The sequence below is a fragment of the Crocodylus porosus genome, unplaced genomic scaffold (assembly GCF_001723895.1).
Source record: "Crocodylus porosus isolate Cpor-Errol unplaced genomic scaffold, CroPor_comp1, whole genome shotgun sequence".
Lineage (NCBI taxonomy): Eukaryota > Metazoa > Chordata > Crocodylia > Crocodylidae > Crocodylus > Crocodylus porosus.
In genome coordinates this window covers 51399188-51412904 of record NW_017728947.1, presented here as the reverse complement: position 1 = coordinate 51412904, position 13717 = coordinate 51399188, and the positions used below count along the sequence as shown (strand labels likewise).

Sequence of the window (13717 nt, the reverse complement as noted above, 5' to 3'; positions counted from 1 at the left end):
GTATACCCAGTTTTACACAGCACCCTGAGGCATCCTTTAAAAGGATCTCAAGGCACCTCAGGATGCTGGGCACGCTGCTTTGAGAATCACTGATAAAGGCTGGCAAGAAGGACACCATAATTCGGAAGTTTCCCAAGGGTTGAATTAATTTTTGACTGGTTGGGGAGGGAGTCTGCAAAAAAAAAAAAAAAGTATTGGGCTGCCCATCACAATGCCCTAATAAAATTGGAGGACCCCCATTTGATTTTTTGTTTTTGTTTCAAATCTTACAGAGGGACTCTAGTCTCTTATGGGGGAGCTCAGCCCTCCTTTCCCCCTAGCTCCCCCATAATTCAAAACCTGACTTTAGCCCGTTTTCTTGCAGCCTCTGTGTGCCACAGTGGGCTTCTTGGCTACAAATTTTTTCAAAATGAAAGAGATGTGGCACAGACCAAGATTTCACAACTATTACAGATGTTCCCAAGCTGTTACTTGATGGGTCTGAACCTGGTGTTACCATGTCCCTCATCCACTATTCTACCTCACTTGCTTTCTGCCCCCTTCTCCCCGCTTCTGCTTTATGGAGCTTTTGTTTCTTATCTGAGTTTATTTCTCAGCCACTGAATTTGCCAGTTCCTTATTTCTCTTATCCCAAAACCCTTCTTTTTATTTTCTTTTTTCCTCCACTTATTATGATAGTTCTTGTCTTTTGTTCTCCCGTTGCAAATAGTAACAAGTGAAACTAGGTAATGAGTGTAGTTCGTTCATTTATTAAGCAGCCCTGCTATCCTCGCCCAATGGACGGGTCTGTTTGCATTTTGGAGAACACTGGTTTCTTTTCTTAGACTTGAGAGAGAGAGAGAGGGGCCATCCACAACTTCGCAAAATACGCAACCAATCCTGTGGCTTCCACACTGGCTCCTAGCTGATCTGAAAAATCCTGGGGTCTGTGTGTCTGTCACCTCACTTCTCCACCTTCTTGTCTATAGTGAATGTGCAGGATCCCTCTCTTTTCTTGTTGCTGCTACCCTCCACAGGCAGCTGCTCTCGTTTCTGCCCTCTGTCTCAACTAAGCAGTGCTGTAGAGGTGGATGAATGGGAAGGATGCAGCTGAGAAGTGAGCGGTAGGTCATTTAGCAGTTGCCTGTTTCTCTTAAGCTTTGAAAACTATGTTGGAGATTACCTAAATTTAAGATTATGGGGAAATTTCCCTGTTGCCTTTCTGTATTTATCAATTGGGGGAGGGGACGGGGGTGTCTCTTGATTTCTTAGTGCTACCATTACAGGTAGTGAATAAGCACAGTGAGAGAAGAGAACCAAATAGAGAGAGAGGATCACTGTGGTTCCTGACCACTTCTGTTCTGCTGGTCTTTCTAACCACTGCACTTCCAGTTAGAGCCGTGTACAGAGGCATCTTGCAGTACTTCATTTCCGGTGTCACTAGCAAGTAGCATTAGTAGTCGTACAAACCCAGAACTACTATTCCCCCTCCTGCCTGAATCTTCCTTCCTTTTGGGGGATAGTATTGAGAGAGAGGCTTCCTGAAGCAACCCATTGGGTTGGCTGGAACAGCTTGCACATCTGAGCTATGGCTTTAGGTTTTCTGCAGATTCAGGCAGATATGACCCCATCACACATGCTCTCTCACTGGTCTTCACAATTAGCTAGTTTGATTTTTTTTTTTTTTAATTGTTTTTTTTTTTATTGCAAGTTTCAAATATGATGCAATAACTGGATTCTAGGAGTCTGAGTCCTAGGAACAGACCTGTAGTGTCTTTGCCTTTAATGTAGGCCTGGATGGAAGCCTGACTTTTTGTCAGATTTAAAACTGAAACAGCCAAAGCATTAGAAGTAGTGTTGTGGGGAACCAAGGTACTCTGGGAGATATGGATGTGTGTTGGCTTTTTCCATTGCCAGCTCTGTTGCTAATCCTTTTTGAGAGTCACTGTTTAAAACTGGCTGAGCACTGTATTTCAAAAGCTCAGCACTTTTGGAGGAGATGCCTGAGACTATACAATAAAGCTTCCAACAAAGTTTAATTTGACATTCCCTCCCCCAGTTCTAACTTTAAGTTGAAGGAGCTATTGCTCTGAGTTTTTTCTAGTTTTTTAAAAACTGGATTTTAGAAGCATACTGATGTAATCATATTGTAAGAGTTTAAAAAATGAGTATTATAACTTTCATTAGGAAAAAGTTTGTAATTCTTTTTTTTTTCTCATCATTTTTTTTAAACTTTTTTTTTTTTTGAGAGAAGATTTATGCTGGACCTTAGAAAAGAAAATTATTTTCATCTGTTTGGAGGTGTAGGGGGCGGAAGTAGCCCTGGGTGGTTTCATAATATCATTAAGTAAATATTCTTTATTGGAAGTTTTAAAGAAATGCATTGGACAGACCTCTGTCAGGGGTGATCTATTCTAAGCATACCTCATCTTATGTCAGAGGAGGGAGTTGGATATCTGGGGTGTTGTTTTGGAAGTCCTTTCCTAGATCTACGTTTCTATGAACTGAATACAGTAATAGTTTGTTTCAGACACTTGACAGTTATTACATATGTGGTTATTTGGGAGGCTCCCGCTCTGAAGTCAACCTGCTGTGTCCTTGCTGTTTCCTTTGCTTCCCGGTATTATCACGTCAGAGGTGTGGTGCTCTTAGGCAAGTTAAAGAAGCTTGTACAGCTGTGCATGATTGTGTTAAATCAGGGGTGGGCAAAATGTGGCCCACGGGCCAGATGCAGCCTGCCAGGTCATTCTATCCGGCCTGTGGGGCCCCTAAAAAAAATTTAGAAAATTAATGCTTATCTGCCCCCAGCTGCCTGTCATGCGGCCCTTGATGGCTTGCCAAAACTCCGTAAGTGGCCCTCTGCCCAAAATAATTGCCCACCCCTGTGTTAAATGTATGGCTATTATCCATTGTTGGCATCACCACAATTGGGATGAAACCTGAGTGTTCCCTGATGGATTGTTGCCTTTTCTAGAAGTGGGGTGGGGGGGGAAAGCATTCAAGTCTTGTATTTCTTGTCCTTAAAATTGGGATGAAAACTGAGCTTCTCTGACAGACATAAAGGTACCCAGTTTGGGAGGAAATTGGCCATTGGGGAAACCTCTTGACTTCTATGAATGTCTCACAGTTGTATTCCCAAGCACAAATAAGCATTGGGCAGAATCTTGTTTCATTTTGCTTGCCTGATTGCCCAGCTGCACAACTGCTATTTTTGGTACTTTTAAATATAGCTTGTTATCCTATTCCACGTGCAATTTGGAAATGGAAGTGGCCTCATTGCTACTGTGCATGGTTGGTAGGCTGTACTCCAGTTGGGTAGGAACAAGCATACCTGAACATAACCCCCAAAGTGGTGGGGGAGACTGGATAATGTCAGACCTGTAGCTTGCAAGTTGGTATCTCGTGCAGGAAAGTGCATGAGAAGTGGGTTCAAACCCTTTCTCAGCAAGGGAAACCTACTTGGGTCTCCTGCTTCATGGTTAAGTGCTGTAATAGCTGAGTGATCAGGATAAAATGGGGCTGTCCAACTTCAAAGAAGCTGGGTCCCTCCCAACTGCACAAGCCATACAGACTCCATGGGCCTCTGCTAGTTATGATGACTCGCAACTTGGGGCGGGGGCAAGAAGCAGAAGCTGGAGGAGGAGCCCAGAGACCCCAGCAGTGGCAGAAGATGAAGTGGGAGGAGTGGTGGCTGGGCAGGAGCCTGCAGGCTGCAAGTTAGTCCTTTGGCCCATAGGCTGCCATTTGAACAGCCCTAGCTACAGCATGGGGAGCTCCTCCTCTGGCTTAGTAGAATTTGAAAACCTATGTTTGCCCAGGAGCTGCGTTCCTGCCCAGAAGCCGTGCAGCCTACCGCCCATGTTTAGTAGCCGTGTGGACATAACTCTGCAGCTGGAGAAGGAGGATCAAGTGTGCTCAAGTGCCACAAAAAGTGGCTATGTAGCTAGGTATCTGCCATTTGGGTGTGTAAAGTAAAATGGGTTTCTGCCCTCAGTACATTGGAAAGGGGTAAGATGGTTCAGTGTTTAAAGTGGCCAGCCTGTTGGGAACTCTAGAAGAGCTGTACACATTCATATCCCTTAAACACCTGGGCCCAGCTAGGCCCTGGTCCAGCTCCGGAGTTTGTAGGAGTTGAATTAGACAAAGATAAAGTGTTGTTCTATTGGCGGGCGTGCTGCATAGAGCTGACCTGGCGTAGCTCTTTGTAGTCCTTTGCTTCTACCAGCATTCAACAAGGACATGTGCCAAGTCCTGAGCTTGAGACCAGAATAATTGCATGCAGTTATTCTGACTGGGGAGTGACTGGTTAGGCTGCAGTACTGCAGAGGAAAGACCTAGAGTTACAGTGGACCATAAGCTGAATATGAGTCAATAGCATGCTCTTGTTGGGGGTGCGGGAGAAGAAGCAGCCAGTGGCATACTAGGTTGTATTAAGTGTGGCAGGGTGTCCTTCCAGGGGTGGCTATGAAGCCCCTGGAGTTCCTGCAGCCCTTGCTGTCTGGGCGATCGCCCACCCTTTCAGTCTCCTGCCATGTCTTGATATGAGGGAGGCTGCCCCAGGACTTTCCAAATTGCTCTCAAATGACCATCAAGTGCCAGTGGTCCCTGCTTTCTGGGCTAATTGCATGACTCCATTCTTCTTCTATACCATGCCCCATGCCTTGCAGATGGCATCCTTATTTGGTGTTGATTTCCACTTGGCCCCTCCTCCGGGGGTCTTGGATCCTCTTTGGTCCCATACACTCAATCTCTCAATAGATTCCTGGGCAGTTTCTGGTTTCGTATGCTCAACTCTTTAATCTGGGCTCTGGATCCATAGGAACATCCTCTTCTCCTTAGTTCATCCCCAGACTTGCAGACTGCTTAAGGTGTTACCCTTCATGTTGACCTCCTGGAGCTGCAGCCATCCTGATGAGCTGGTGGTATTCTCTCAGCAAACCCCAGATCTTACTGCCAGTTTCTGCCAGGGCCTGGGCTTATACCTGCTCTAAGCCCAGCCTTCCTCCTGAGTCAAGTGACTCCCTCTTCCTGGCCTAACCCGACCTGCAAACTCCCTGGGTCAGCTGACACTTGAGTGCCTGCCACCTAGAGCCTGGCCACAAACAGCAGTGGCACATGTACAGTAAGGAAGGAGATCCTCCTACATTGTTTGACATGAGTAAGGCCTTATCTGGAGTCCAGTTTTGAGCCCTGCGCTTCAGGGAAGATACGGACATATTGAACAGTATCCAGTGGAGAGCAACAAAAATGATTAGGGGTCTGGGTAGCCAGACTTATGAGGAAAGGCTGAAAAAGCTAAGATTGTTTAGTCTGGAGAAGAGAAGACTGAGAGGGATATTATAACAGTTTCCGAATGCTTGAGGAAAAGGTAATTGTACAATGGATGGAGATGGATTATTCTCTGTGGCTGCAGGGAATGAAACAAGGGACAGTCGTCTCAAATTGCAGCAGGAGAAATTTAAGATGGAAGTTAGGAGGAACCTTCTCATGCCAGGAGGTGGTTAAGCATTGGAACAGGTCTCCCGGAGAAGTTGTGGAGTTTTTAAGAGCAGGTTTGACAAACGCTTGCCTGAGATGGGATGGTATAAATCAGTGGTGCTCAAGCTTTTGGCCCCACAGGCTGATGCTGTCCCTCCCTGCCCTGCACACCAGGAATGGGTCATGGGGGCCTAGCATTACCCAATCCAGTGCGCAGGGCCTGGAGTTCTCCATAGGTCGGTGAGGAGCCCTACAGGCCAGATGACAGTACTGTGATAATTATCATTGCTGAGGCCATGGGCAACTGGTGTCTCCTGAGTCTGGGGGGGTCCCTCAGCAGCTGACTGCTGTCTGGGGGGGCCCCCCAGCAGCTGATTGCTGAGCCAGCGACGAAACTGGACTTCCAGTTTTGCGGCTGGCGCTTCCGGGGGGTACATGGCCGATCTCAGGGTGCATGTGCATCCTGTGCGCATCACCGATGGATGGGGCTGTCCCATTCAAATGTAGGGTCAGCAATAGAGAAATAAAATCAGGGCCTGAAGCTGGTCAGGGCTTCACTTTGCATTAGTAGATGTGGAACTGGCAAGCAGCTTTGGGGGGCGGGCAGGGCACTCTGCTGCTCCTGCCTGTGGCAGGGATCTGTTGGGAGGTGTGTGTGTGTGTGGGGGGGGTGACCTGGATTTCCTTAAAAATAACATGGTCACTGTAGATGTGAGAGGAATGGTTGTTTTTTCTATGTTCCCTTATGCTAGGGAATATGCTTAAATATTTTGAGACGGGGAGTAGCTTCCTGGCCTTAAAATCTGAATACTACTCCAAGCTACTCTTTGGGGAAACCAACTTTTGGGTTTTTTTTGTGGGTTTTTTTTTTTTGCCAACGTGGAATCTGAATCCTTCTTACAGATCTGGCTGTAGCAGGGTGGGGTAGGATGAGGCTTAAGAAACTGAATCACTGATCTAAGAATAAATCTGTTCAAAGAAAACATTCACTGCCTCCTGATTTTTGTGGATCTTGCATCTTGAGATGCTCAAACTGTATTTGCCTGGGGGAGCCTTGTAAAAAAAATAACATGGGGGAAGGGGCTTTCCTGGGGAATGGCCAAGGACCCCTCAGACATTCCTGAAAAGTAGAAGGGGAATCCTTGTTCTCTTGTAGCTGAAGAGGGCCTTGTGGAGAAACTCAAGAAGAATAGTTTGAAATTAACCTTTTCATTAAGTTTTTCTGTTATGCTTCTCCTATATCCCACACTGTCCTGAGGCAAGACCAGTTGCAGGGGTCTTACGTAAGGGATACACTACAATAACAAGACTTTGGGAGGAATGAAACCTTTGAACTCTAGCTCACCAATACGCTGCAACAGAAATTAGGTGTTTAGTGAGAGTTTGCTGTATCTGTTTAATTACCTGATTTATGTGGCCTCTGTTACTCTAGTATCTGAGTAGCATTGTCCCACACTACTTTCATTTAAATGAAAAGTGTAACTTAATCCATGCAGCTGAACAAGGGAAGCACCTAGGTGTACTGAAGGGCAGTTGCTTTCTTGGCATGTTATGTTTAGTCATTGGTGTATTTTAATTTTTGTAGGAAAAGGCATTATCTAGTAAATTAGGAGGTGGAACCATCAGTTTTTGCAGCTTTCACAAATCTGCTTAAGCTATTCAACCCTGGTAGAGTAAAGCTATCCTTACATTGGAAAGGCTGGTAATAGGATATGAAGGAGGCTTAATTTTATGAGTAATGATGGGGAGCAACATTTTAAAAAGCACCTCTGGCATAGGAACCTGTGTCCCATTGAAAGTCATTTGGATTTGACTACTACTTTCCTTTGGTGCTTCTATATGCTTGAAAGGCTTGCAAGTGGACCTAAACAATGGCTGCTTTTCTCTATTAACCTCATAAGTGCTAATGCTGACACTGCTGTAGTATTGGCTTCTCAAGTTTCAAGCTATAATATCTTTGTCATTTTTCTTATTTTGGAAGGTGAAGAATGAAGAAGACTTTATTAAAAGACTGGACTGCACACCTGAGGAGCATCTCAAGGTGTTATCCATCTTTGGGAACACTGGAGATGGCAAGTCACATACCCTTAATCACACTTTCTTCTATGGTCGAGAGGTCTTCAAGACCTCTCCAGCTCAAGAGTCCTGTACAGTTGGTGTATGGGTAGCCTATGATCCTGTCCGCAAAGTGGTGGTAATAGACACAGAAGGTCTGCTTGGAGCTACTGTGAACCTGAGCCAGAGAACACGGCTGCTTCTGAAGGTCCTGGCCATTTCTGATCTTGTCATCTATCGTACCCGTGCTGACAGACTCCATAATGACCTCTTCAAATTCCTTGGGGATGCTTCAGAGGCCTACTTGAAACATTTCACCAAGGAGCTGAAGGCAACTACAGCCCGTTGTGGTCTAGATGTTCCCTTGTCCACCCTAGGTCCTGGGGTGATTATCTTTCATGAGACTGTATACACCAAGCTCCTGGGCTCTGGTAAGTAGAGAGAAAGAGATCTGGAATCAAAATATGTCTGAACATGATTCGTTTATTAAACTAGATCTGTAACCTGATAATTGGTGATCTAAACTGGATTTGAGACCTTGTGTTTTTTCATGGTCAAGGCTGGCAGAAGGACCGAGGAGGTAAGAGGCTCTGCTTCTGTGACTAAATGTGTGGCCTAGAGCAATATCAAGCACCAGTTGGGGACCAGCATTAACTGGTTCTGAAGAGATTTCAGTCTGATTCTCTTTAACCTAGGATGATGACTGAAGCATTGGGCCGTGGAAGCTGCAATGCAGCTTGGAAAAGTGAAACTGGTCGGACCTTCAGATATAGGCAGGGGTGCAGAGGGTCCTCTTGCAACAATAAATGAATGAACAATAAATCATACCTACATACTAACAAGAGTAAAGGAGACTGACTTGTTGCTGAACGTGCACCCTGCCCTTGGCACAGTCAGTGACTTCTGTGGTTTGGGGCCTTTCCTAAGCAGGCATGGGAATGGGACTGTGACAGTGAAGGCTAGTGGTGGATGGACTGATACGGCAGCATAAAAGTGCAGTGGAGCCAGTAGGGGCTTGGTTTGTGTCCTAAAGGATGGTAGCCCACTGTGCTTTCGTTTTGCATCGCCTCCCACTTCCTTTGCAGGTGTGTTTAAACTCAATTTGCATAATGCTGGATTAAGTATATTTTAAAATGTATTAGTTGTCGGTACATCTCTGGGTGAAATCTTGGCTTACTGGAAAACCAATGAGAGTTTTGCCTTCGATTTTAAGAGAATCTACAGATTTCTCCCCAGATGTCTCCATTTCAAAATGTGCTGTGAATCCACTTGTCTCTCCCTCTCCTCCCCAGTCTTTGGTGAGGGGAATTCTGGTACTTTCAGGTGGCTCTATCACCACAGGCAGGGCTTACCTTCCTTCTGCTTGGAAACATCTGGAAATTACCTGCTATGCAAGACTACAACAAATCAAGTCACTGCAACCTGCGCTATTGTTGCTGTTTTAGTTGGCCAGAGAACTCATGGGGAATAGAAAGCCCAAGGGACTTGGCACAGCACCTACCTGTCTTTTAAAGTGCGTTTCTAATTAGCAAAGTGGTCCTATGAAAATGGCAACACCCTCTCATCTTGGCCAGGTAATGTTTAAAGCAGTGAAGGAAGCCACATTTCACACAGCATTTTAGTCAACTGGTAGAATTTGCTACCTCAGAGGTCAGAGTCGAATGCTGGAACTGGTCAACATTATGACCAGTAATGACACTTGTGGTTTGGTGTGCAAACGCAGGGTAATACAAGCATATGCTTCAGGGTGTCAGCTGCTTGCTGCAGGTGGCATGTCTCCCTAATATACATCTGTTTGCAGCAATGCACAATTACCTATAATTGAGGGACAGTTATGGAATGTATGTGACTTTTAGGGGAGGGATGAGTCTGAATACGCTATTGCTGGAAGCTGGTTCTAGTAGTTAGTGTGGCTGGTGATCTGGCCTGAAAGTGTCCATTCTCTATGGTTGTTTTATAGAGGAAGGCTGATACTTCTCTTTCCTGCAGTGGCCTTCATGGAAAATGATCATCTTGAGAATGGTGAGCCTAAAGAACAGAGCAGTGATCAGCCGTGAACACTAGGCTTGTCATGATGTGGTGTGGCAGCTTGGTGCCATGGTCTGTAGGGTTATAACAAACCCTGGTTTTTGGAGTAATTATTTAGGGTCAAATATGGCTTCTAATTTTTGGTGCCTAGCTTGGACTCATAAAACAAGACTTTAGAACTTGCCAGGGAACTGCAGTTGCTAGTGATTTCAGTTTTAGAGGATCTCTAAAATGTGGTTCTAGGGTCTGAAGATGGGCGCTCAAAATTAGAGACCACCTCTTGAAAATGTATTTCCCTTTTCCTATATGTGAAATAGAGCAATGCCAATTTATCTGCATCACAGAAGTGTGATGAGGGTTAATTAGGAATGTTAGTATAGCACTTGACACTGTTAAAACACTGCATGATTAAGTGTTGTTTTAAATCAGCTGTTGTTAATGTACCTGTTGCTGCTTTTGAATGTGTTTTTTAGATCACCCCTCCGAGGTGCCTGAGAAACTCATTCAGGATCGGTTTAGAAAACTAAGCTGTTTCCCTGAAGCCTTCAGCTCAATTCACTACAAGGGAACAAGGACTTACAATCCCCCTACAGACTTCTCGGGACTTAGGCGAGCTATAGAGCAGCAGCTGGAGAACAATACAACACGCTCTCCCCGGCAACCTGGGGTTATCTACAAAGCGCTGAAAGTAAGTCATCTGTAGCAGAATGTGGCTCACTGGGAGCTGGAGCAATATGCAAATTATCCTTATTCATATTTGTAACACCATTGCTAAATACTTTGCACCTAATAGAGTGAGAATACACAGATTGCTAATGCAGAATTCCAGGTATCTGAACAAGAGGCACTCTTTTAGTACAGATCGACTTATAATAGACAAATAGGGTGGGTGGTTCTTTCTAGGGGAAAGAAAATGCAAGAGGAGAAGATAAAAGAAAAATTGATGGTGACCCTGGAAGTTGAGGTGAACAAGTTTGTAGGAGCACTGGAAGACCAGTATCACAAAACCCATAGATTTGGCTAGGAAGACGCTATTAGTGAGCTTCTTAAGCGTACCTTCCATACCAAATTGCTGGGCTCTCCAAAGGAGTTACAAACAAGGAAGTCTTGGCGTGGGATACAGACAGTATGTTCAAGGAGCTAGGAGGGGCAAAGGGAGGAGGGAGATGTGCCAGTGGATTGAAAGGCAGGTGGGAACAGGAGATGGAGTGTTGAGAATGGAAACATACTAGATGGACTGAGGTATCTGTAGGATTATTATCACCAGAGTATCTGGGGATGCTCTTCATTTCCAAACCAAAGGAGACTGAGTTTTTTGTTTTTATTCAATGCATGTTTGGTAGTAGCATAACTAGGAGTGGGCAAGAGGGATCCCCCATCCTTACAGAGACCCCCCCACTTCCGCTTTTGAATCCTGTGTCCCCTGACCTCAAAACTGTTTGTCCCTCTCTCCCTTCTTCTCACCTCACCCCACCTCCTCCCCTCCTTGCCCACTGTCCTGCAGGGTTTGCTTGGGGCAGCAATTTTGCTTGTTAGCTCACTGATGTTTGGTTTTCCCACAGTAAGCTGAAGAAATGAGTTTGCATTTAGTTTGGACAGTAGTTGGTTCTGTGGCCATTACTATCTCTTTCTAGATTGGAAAGTTTCATTACCTGCCTCTTGCATTCTTGAGCCACCTTCTATTGGTGGGAAGTTTCCAGTGGTCTAGTTGAATTTAGCTGTTGTAGAAGATATTTTGTGGGGGGACAAAGAATATTATTTAGCTGTGGCCAATTTAAGGGAGACCTCTGGACATCAGAGCTGATCCCTTGAACTGGACTCTGTATTCAGTGGATAGCTAGTACTGAGGGTGGAACATATGCAGTATGTGATCCCAGTGATCTGTTACTAATACTGGCAGCTGCATTTTATATTGGTTGCAGCTTTCTCCAGGCATGTGGCTGCAGAGTGTTTATACCCAGGTTTGTATCTGATAGGACGGAGTGCACCCTATAGACCATTCCCAGATGGAAATGGCCATTTTTGTCACCATGGCTATTTGGGCATCCAGCAAAACAGCATCTAAAGATTCCAAAACTATAATCCGACTCTAAAAAGAAGTACCCTCACCCTATTTCTATGGTGGGAGTTGTTACAAGGAAACAAGTCCTTTAGATCTATTTGTTCCTTATCAGCATCACCAGTGTTTTGCCTGGGTTCATTTGCCCTGCATCCAGGTCTTGAGTTTGTTATTGGGAGAGCTGGCGGCTGGTACTGTTTATGTTGGATATAAAGGAGATGTAAACCTCTGCTGCCATTTATACATTGCTTGTGTTTCAGTAGCTCTCCACTGGCTTCTGAGAGGTGGCGAACAATATGGGAGAGGATTGAGTTGTGAGACTTTGGAGATGAAGCTTTTTTCACGTTCCTTGTATAAAACCTTGAGCTAGTTAAGTCAGGGTGTTTAATAATCCCTTTGAGCTTTCTGGAATCGGCAGAACAAAATACAAGCTTCTGCTGTACCATACTTAGGTCTGAAGCCTTCCTGAGAGGGATCCAGGATGCCAGCAAACTAACAGGTGGTATTGGAGATTTATTTTAGTAGGTGCTAGATGAGCTTGTAATTCCATATATCAGCAGGCTGTCTTGATGGTGATAGCCATATGAAAAGAAAGAGGCTTTGGTGATAAGGTGCAAGTGAAAGCAATAATATAATTTCCTGCTCTTAATTCACACTACTAATCAGACCTTGAAAGCCTTGTTTTTCCCCAAACCAGTGGCAAGATGGACAGTATTTTTCAAAACAGTATAGTACGGTGTACCCTTACTTGATATAATCTTTTCCAAATACCTTGCAAAATAGAATAATCAGGTGTTTAGTATTAGTATAATAATACTTCATGCATAATCTCCTGAGGGATTGGCAGAAAGGAATTGTTTGACCTGAGATTCATCTGTATGAAAAGTAGACAGTGTGGCAAAATCTTTGAAAGGGTAGGATAAGCTCAAGTTAATTTGTTCAACACTTCAATACTGCAGGGAAACCTAAGATAGACACCAGGGTGCTTAGTGGAGGTAGGGCAAGGTGCATGGCACATATATCAAAACATGTACAAATAAAACTTAAAAACAGCATTACTCTGGCCCTTGAATACACTAATTGTAGCTTTTTATAGGGTAGAGCCAGGCCCTGAACCTCACTTAAACTGTTTTACATGACACTTACCTGTGGTTTCCATTGACCTTAATATTAGTTAATGTATGTCACCTACTTTGAAGTCCAGCAAATATATTAGGCATGCAAGGGCAAACTTGAATCCCACAAGAAAGGCAATAAATCCCTTTTTTACCCCTTGCCCAACTGTTTTGTTTGGGTATATATAAGCTGTTTTTTCCAATCCTTTTTGTCCATTCACAGAACTCCAAAGATGGAAAATATTCATGAGATCACCCAACCAATCTCACTGCCAATTGGTCTTGTTTGGTTACTGTTCTTTAGAAGGAAGACAGAGGGGATTTTGCATTTCTCTTTATGGCTCAGGCTGGTATGGTTTCCTGATTAGCAATCCATTATTCATTAGCTGCAATGCCCAGCTAGTTCTCTCTTCCAAAAGGGGAACTGATTGGGCACCTATGAGGAGCATCTCAGGATGTCCGTGAAGACCTGCATCTTAACAGAAGGCTCTTACTGACCTGGTGAATCGCTCTACTCTATGTTGCTCTGAATTCCTCACCAGTGTTTCTCTCTCTCTCTAACAGGCATTGAGCGACCGGTTCAGTGGTGAGATCCCTGATGAGCAGATGGCTCACAGCTCCTTTTTTCCAGATGAGTATTTCACTTGCTCCTCTGTATGCCTCAGCTGTGGGTAAGTCAATGAGAAACAAGCTATCATTCTTCTAGTGCTTAGTACTGTCAAGGTATTTAACATCAGAATGTATTGTCATTGTGAGATCACAAGTACCCTGAAAAGAAGCATCAGGAAGTGACATCAGTGTGGTACCACCTTAACATTTAAATACAGAATTTGGCTGTTTTTATTTGAAATCAGAAACTATTTGAACTGGCTGAAAAACGGTTCAATTTATATACTCTGATAATGTCTGTTGCCACATCGCAGCTAGATAGCATGGTCTTTGTCCTTGGGTTTTCATGTTTTGTTATCTCTCTGCCCGTGTCTTTTCCACAAGTAGCTAAGCA

At 44.4% G+C, this 13717-nt stretch overlaps 1 protein-coding gene across 1 annotated transcript in view; it reads left to right on the top strand.

Annotated features, from left to right (window-relative positions):
• The window catches only part of ZFYVE1 (zinc finger FYVE-type containing 1), a 29974-nt gene that overhangs the window by 8193 nt on the left and 8064 nt on the right, over positions 1-13717 (top strand). Inside the window, exons 3-5 of the mRNA XM_019551760.1 lie at positions 7439-7943; positions 10014-10228; positions 13279-13385. Coding sequence (XP_019407305.1) covers positions 7439-7943; positions 10014-10228; positions 13279-13385 — 827 coding nt within the window. The remainder of the gene's footprint in view (positions 1-7438; positions 7944-10013; positions 10229-13278; positions 13386-13717) is intronic.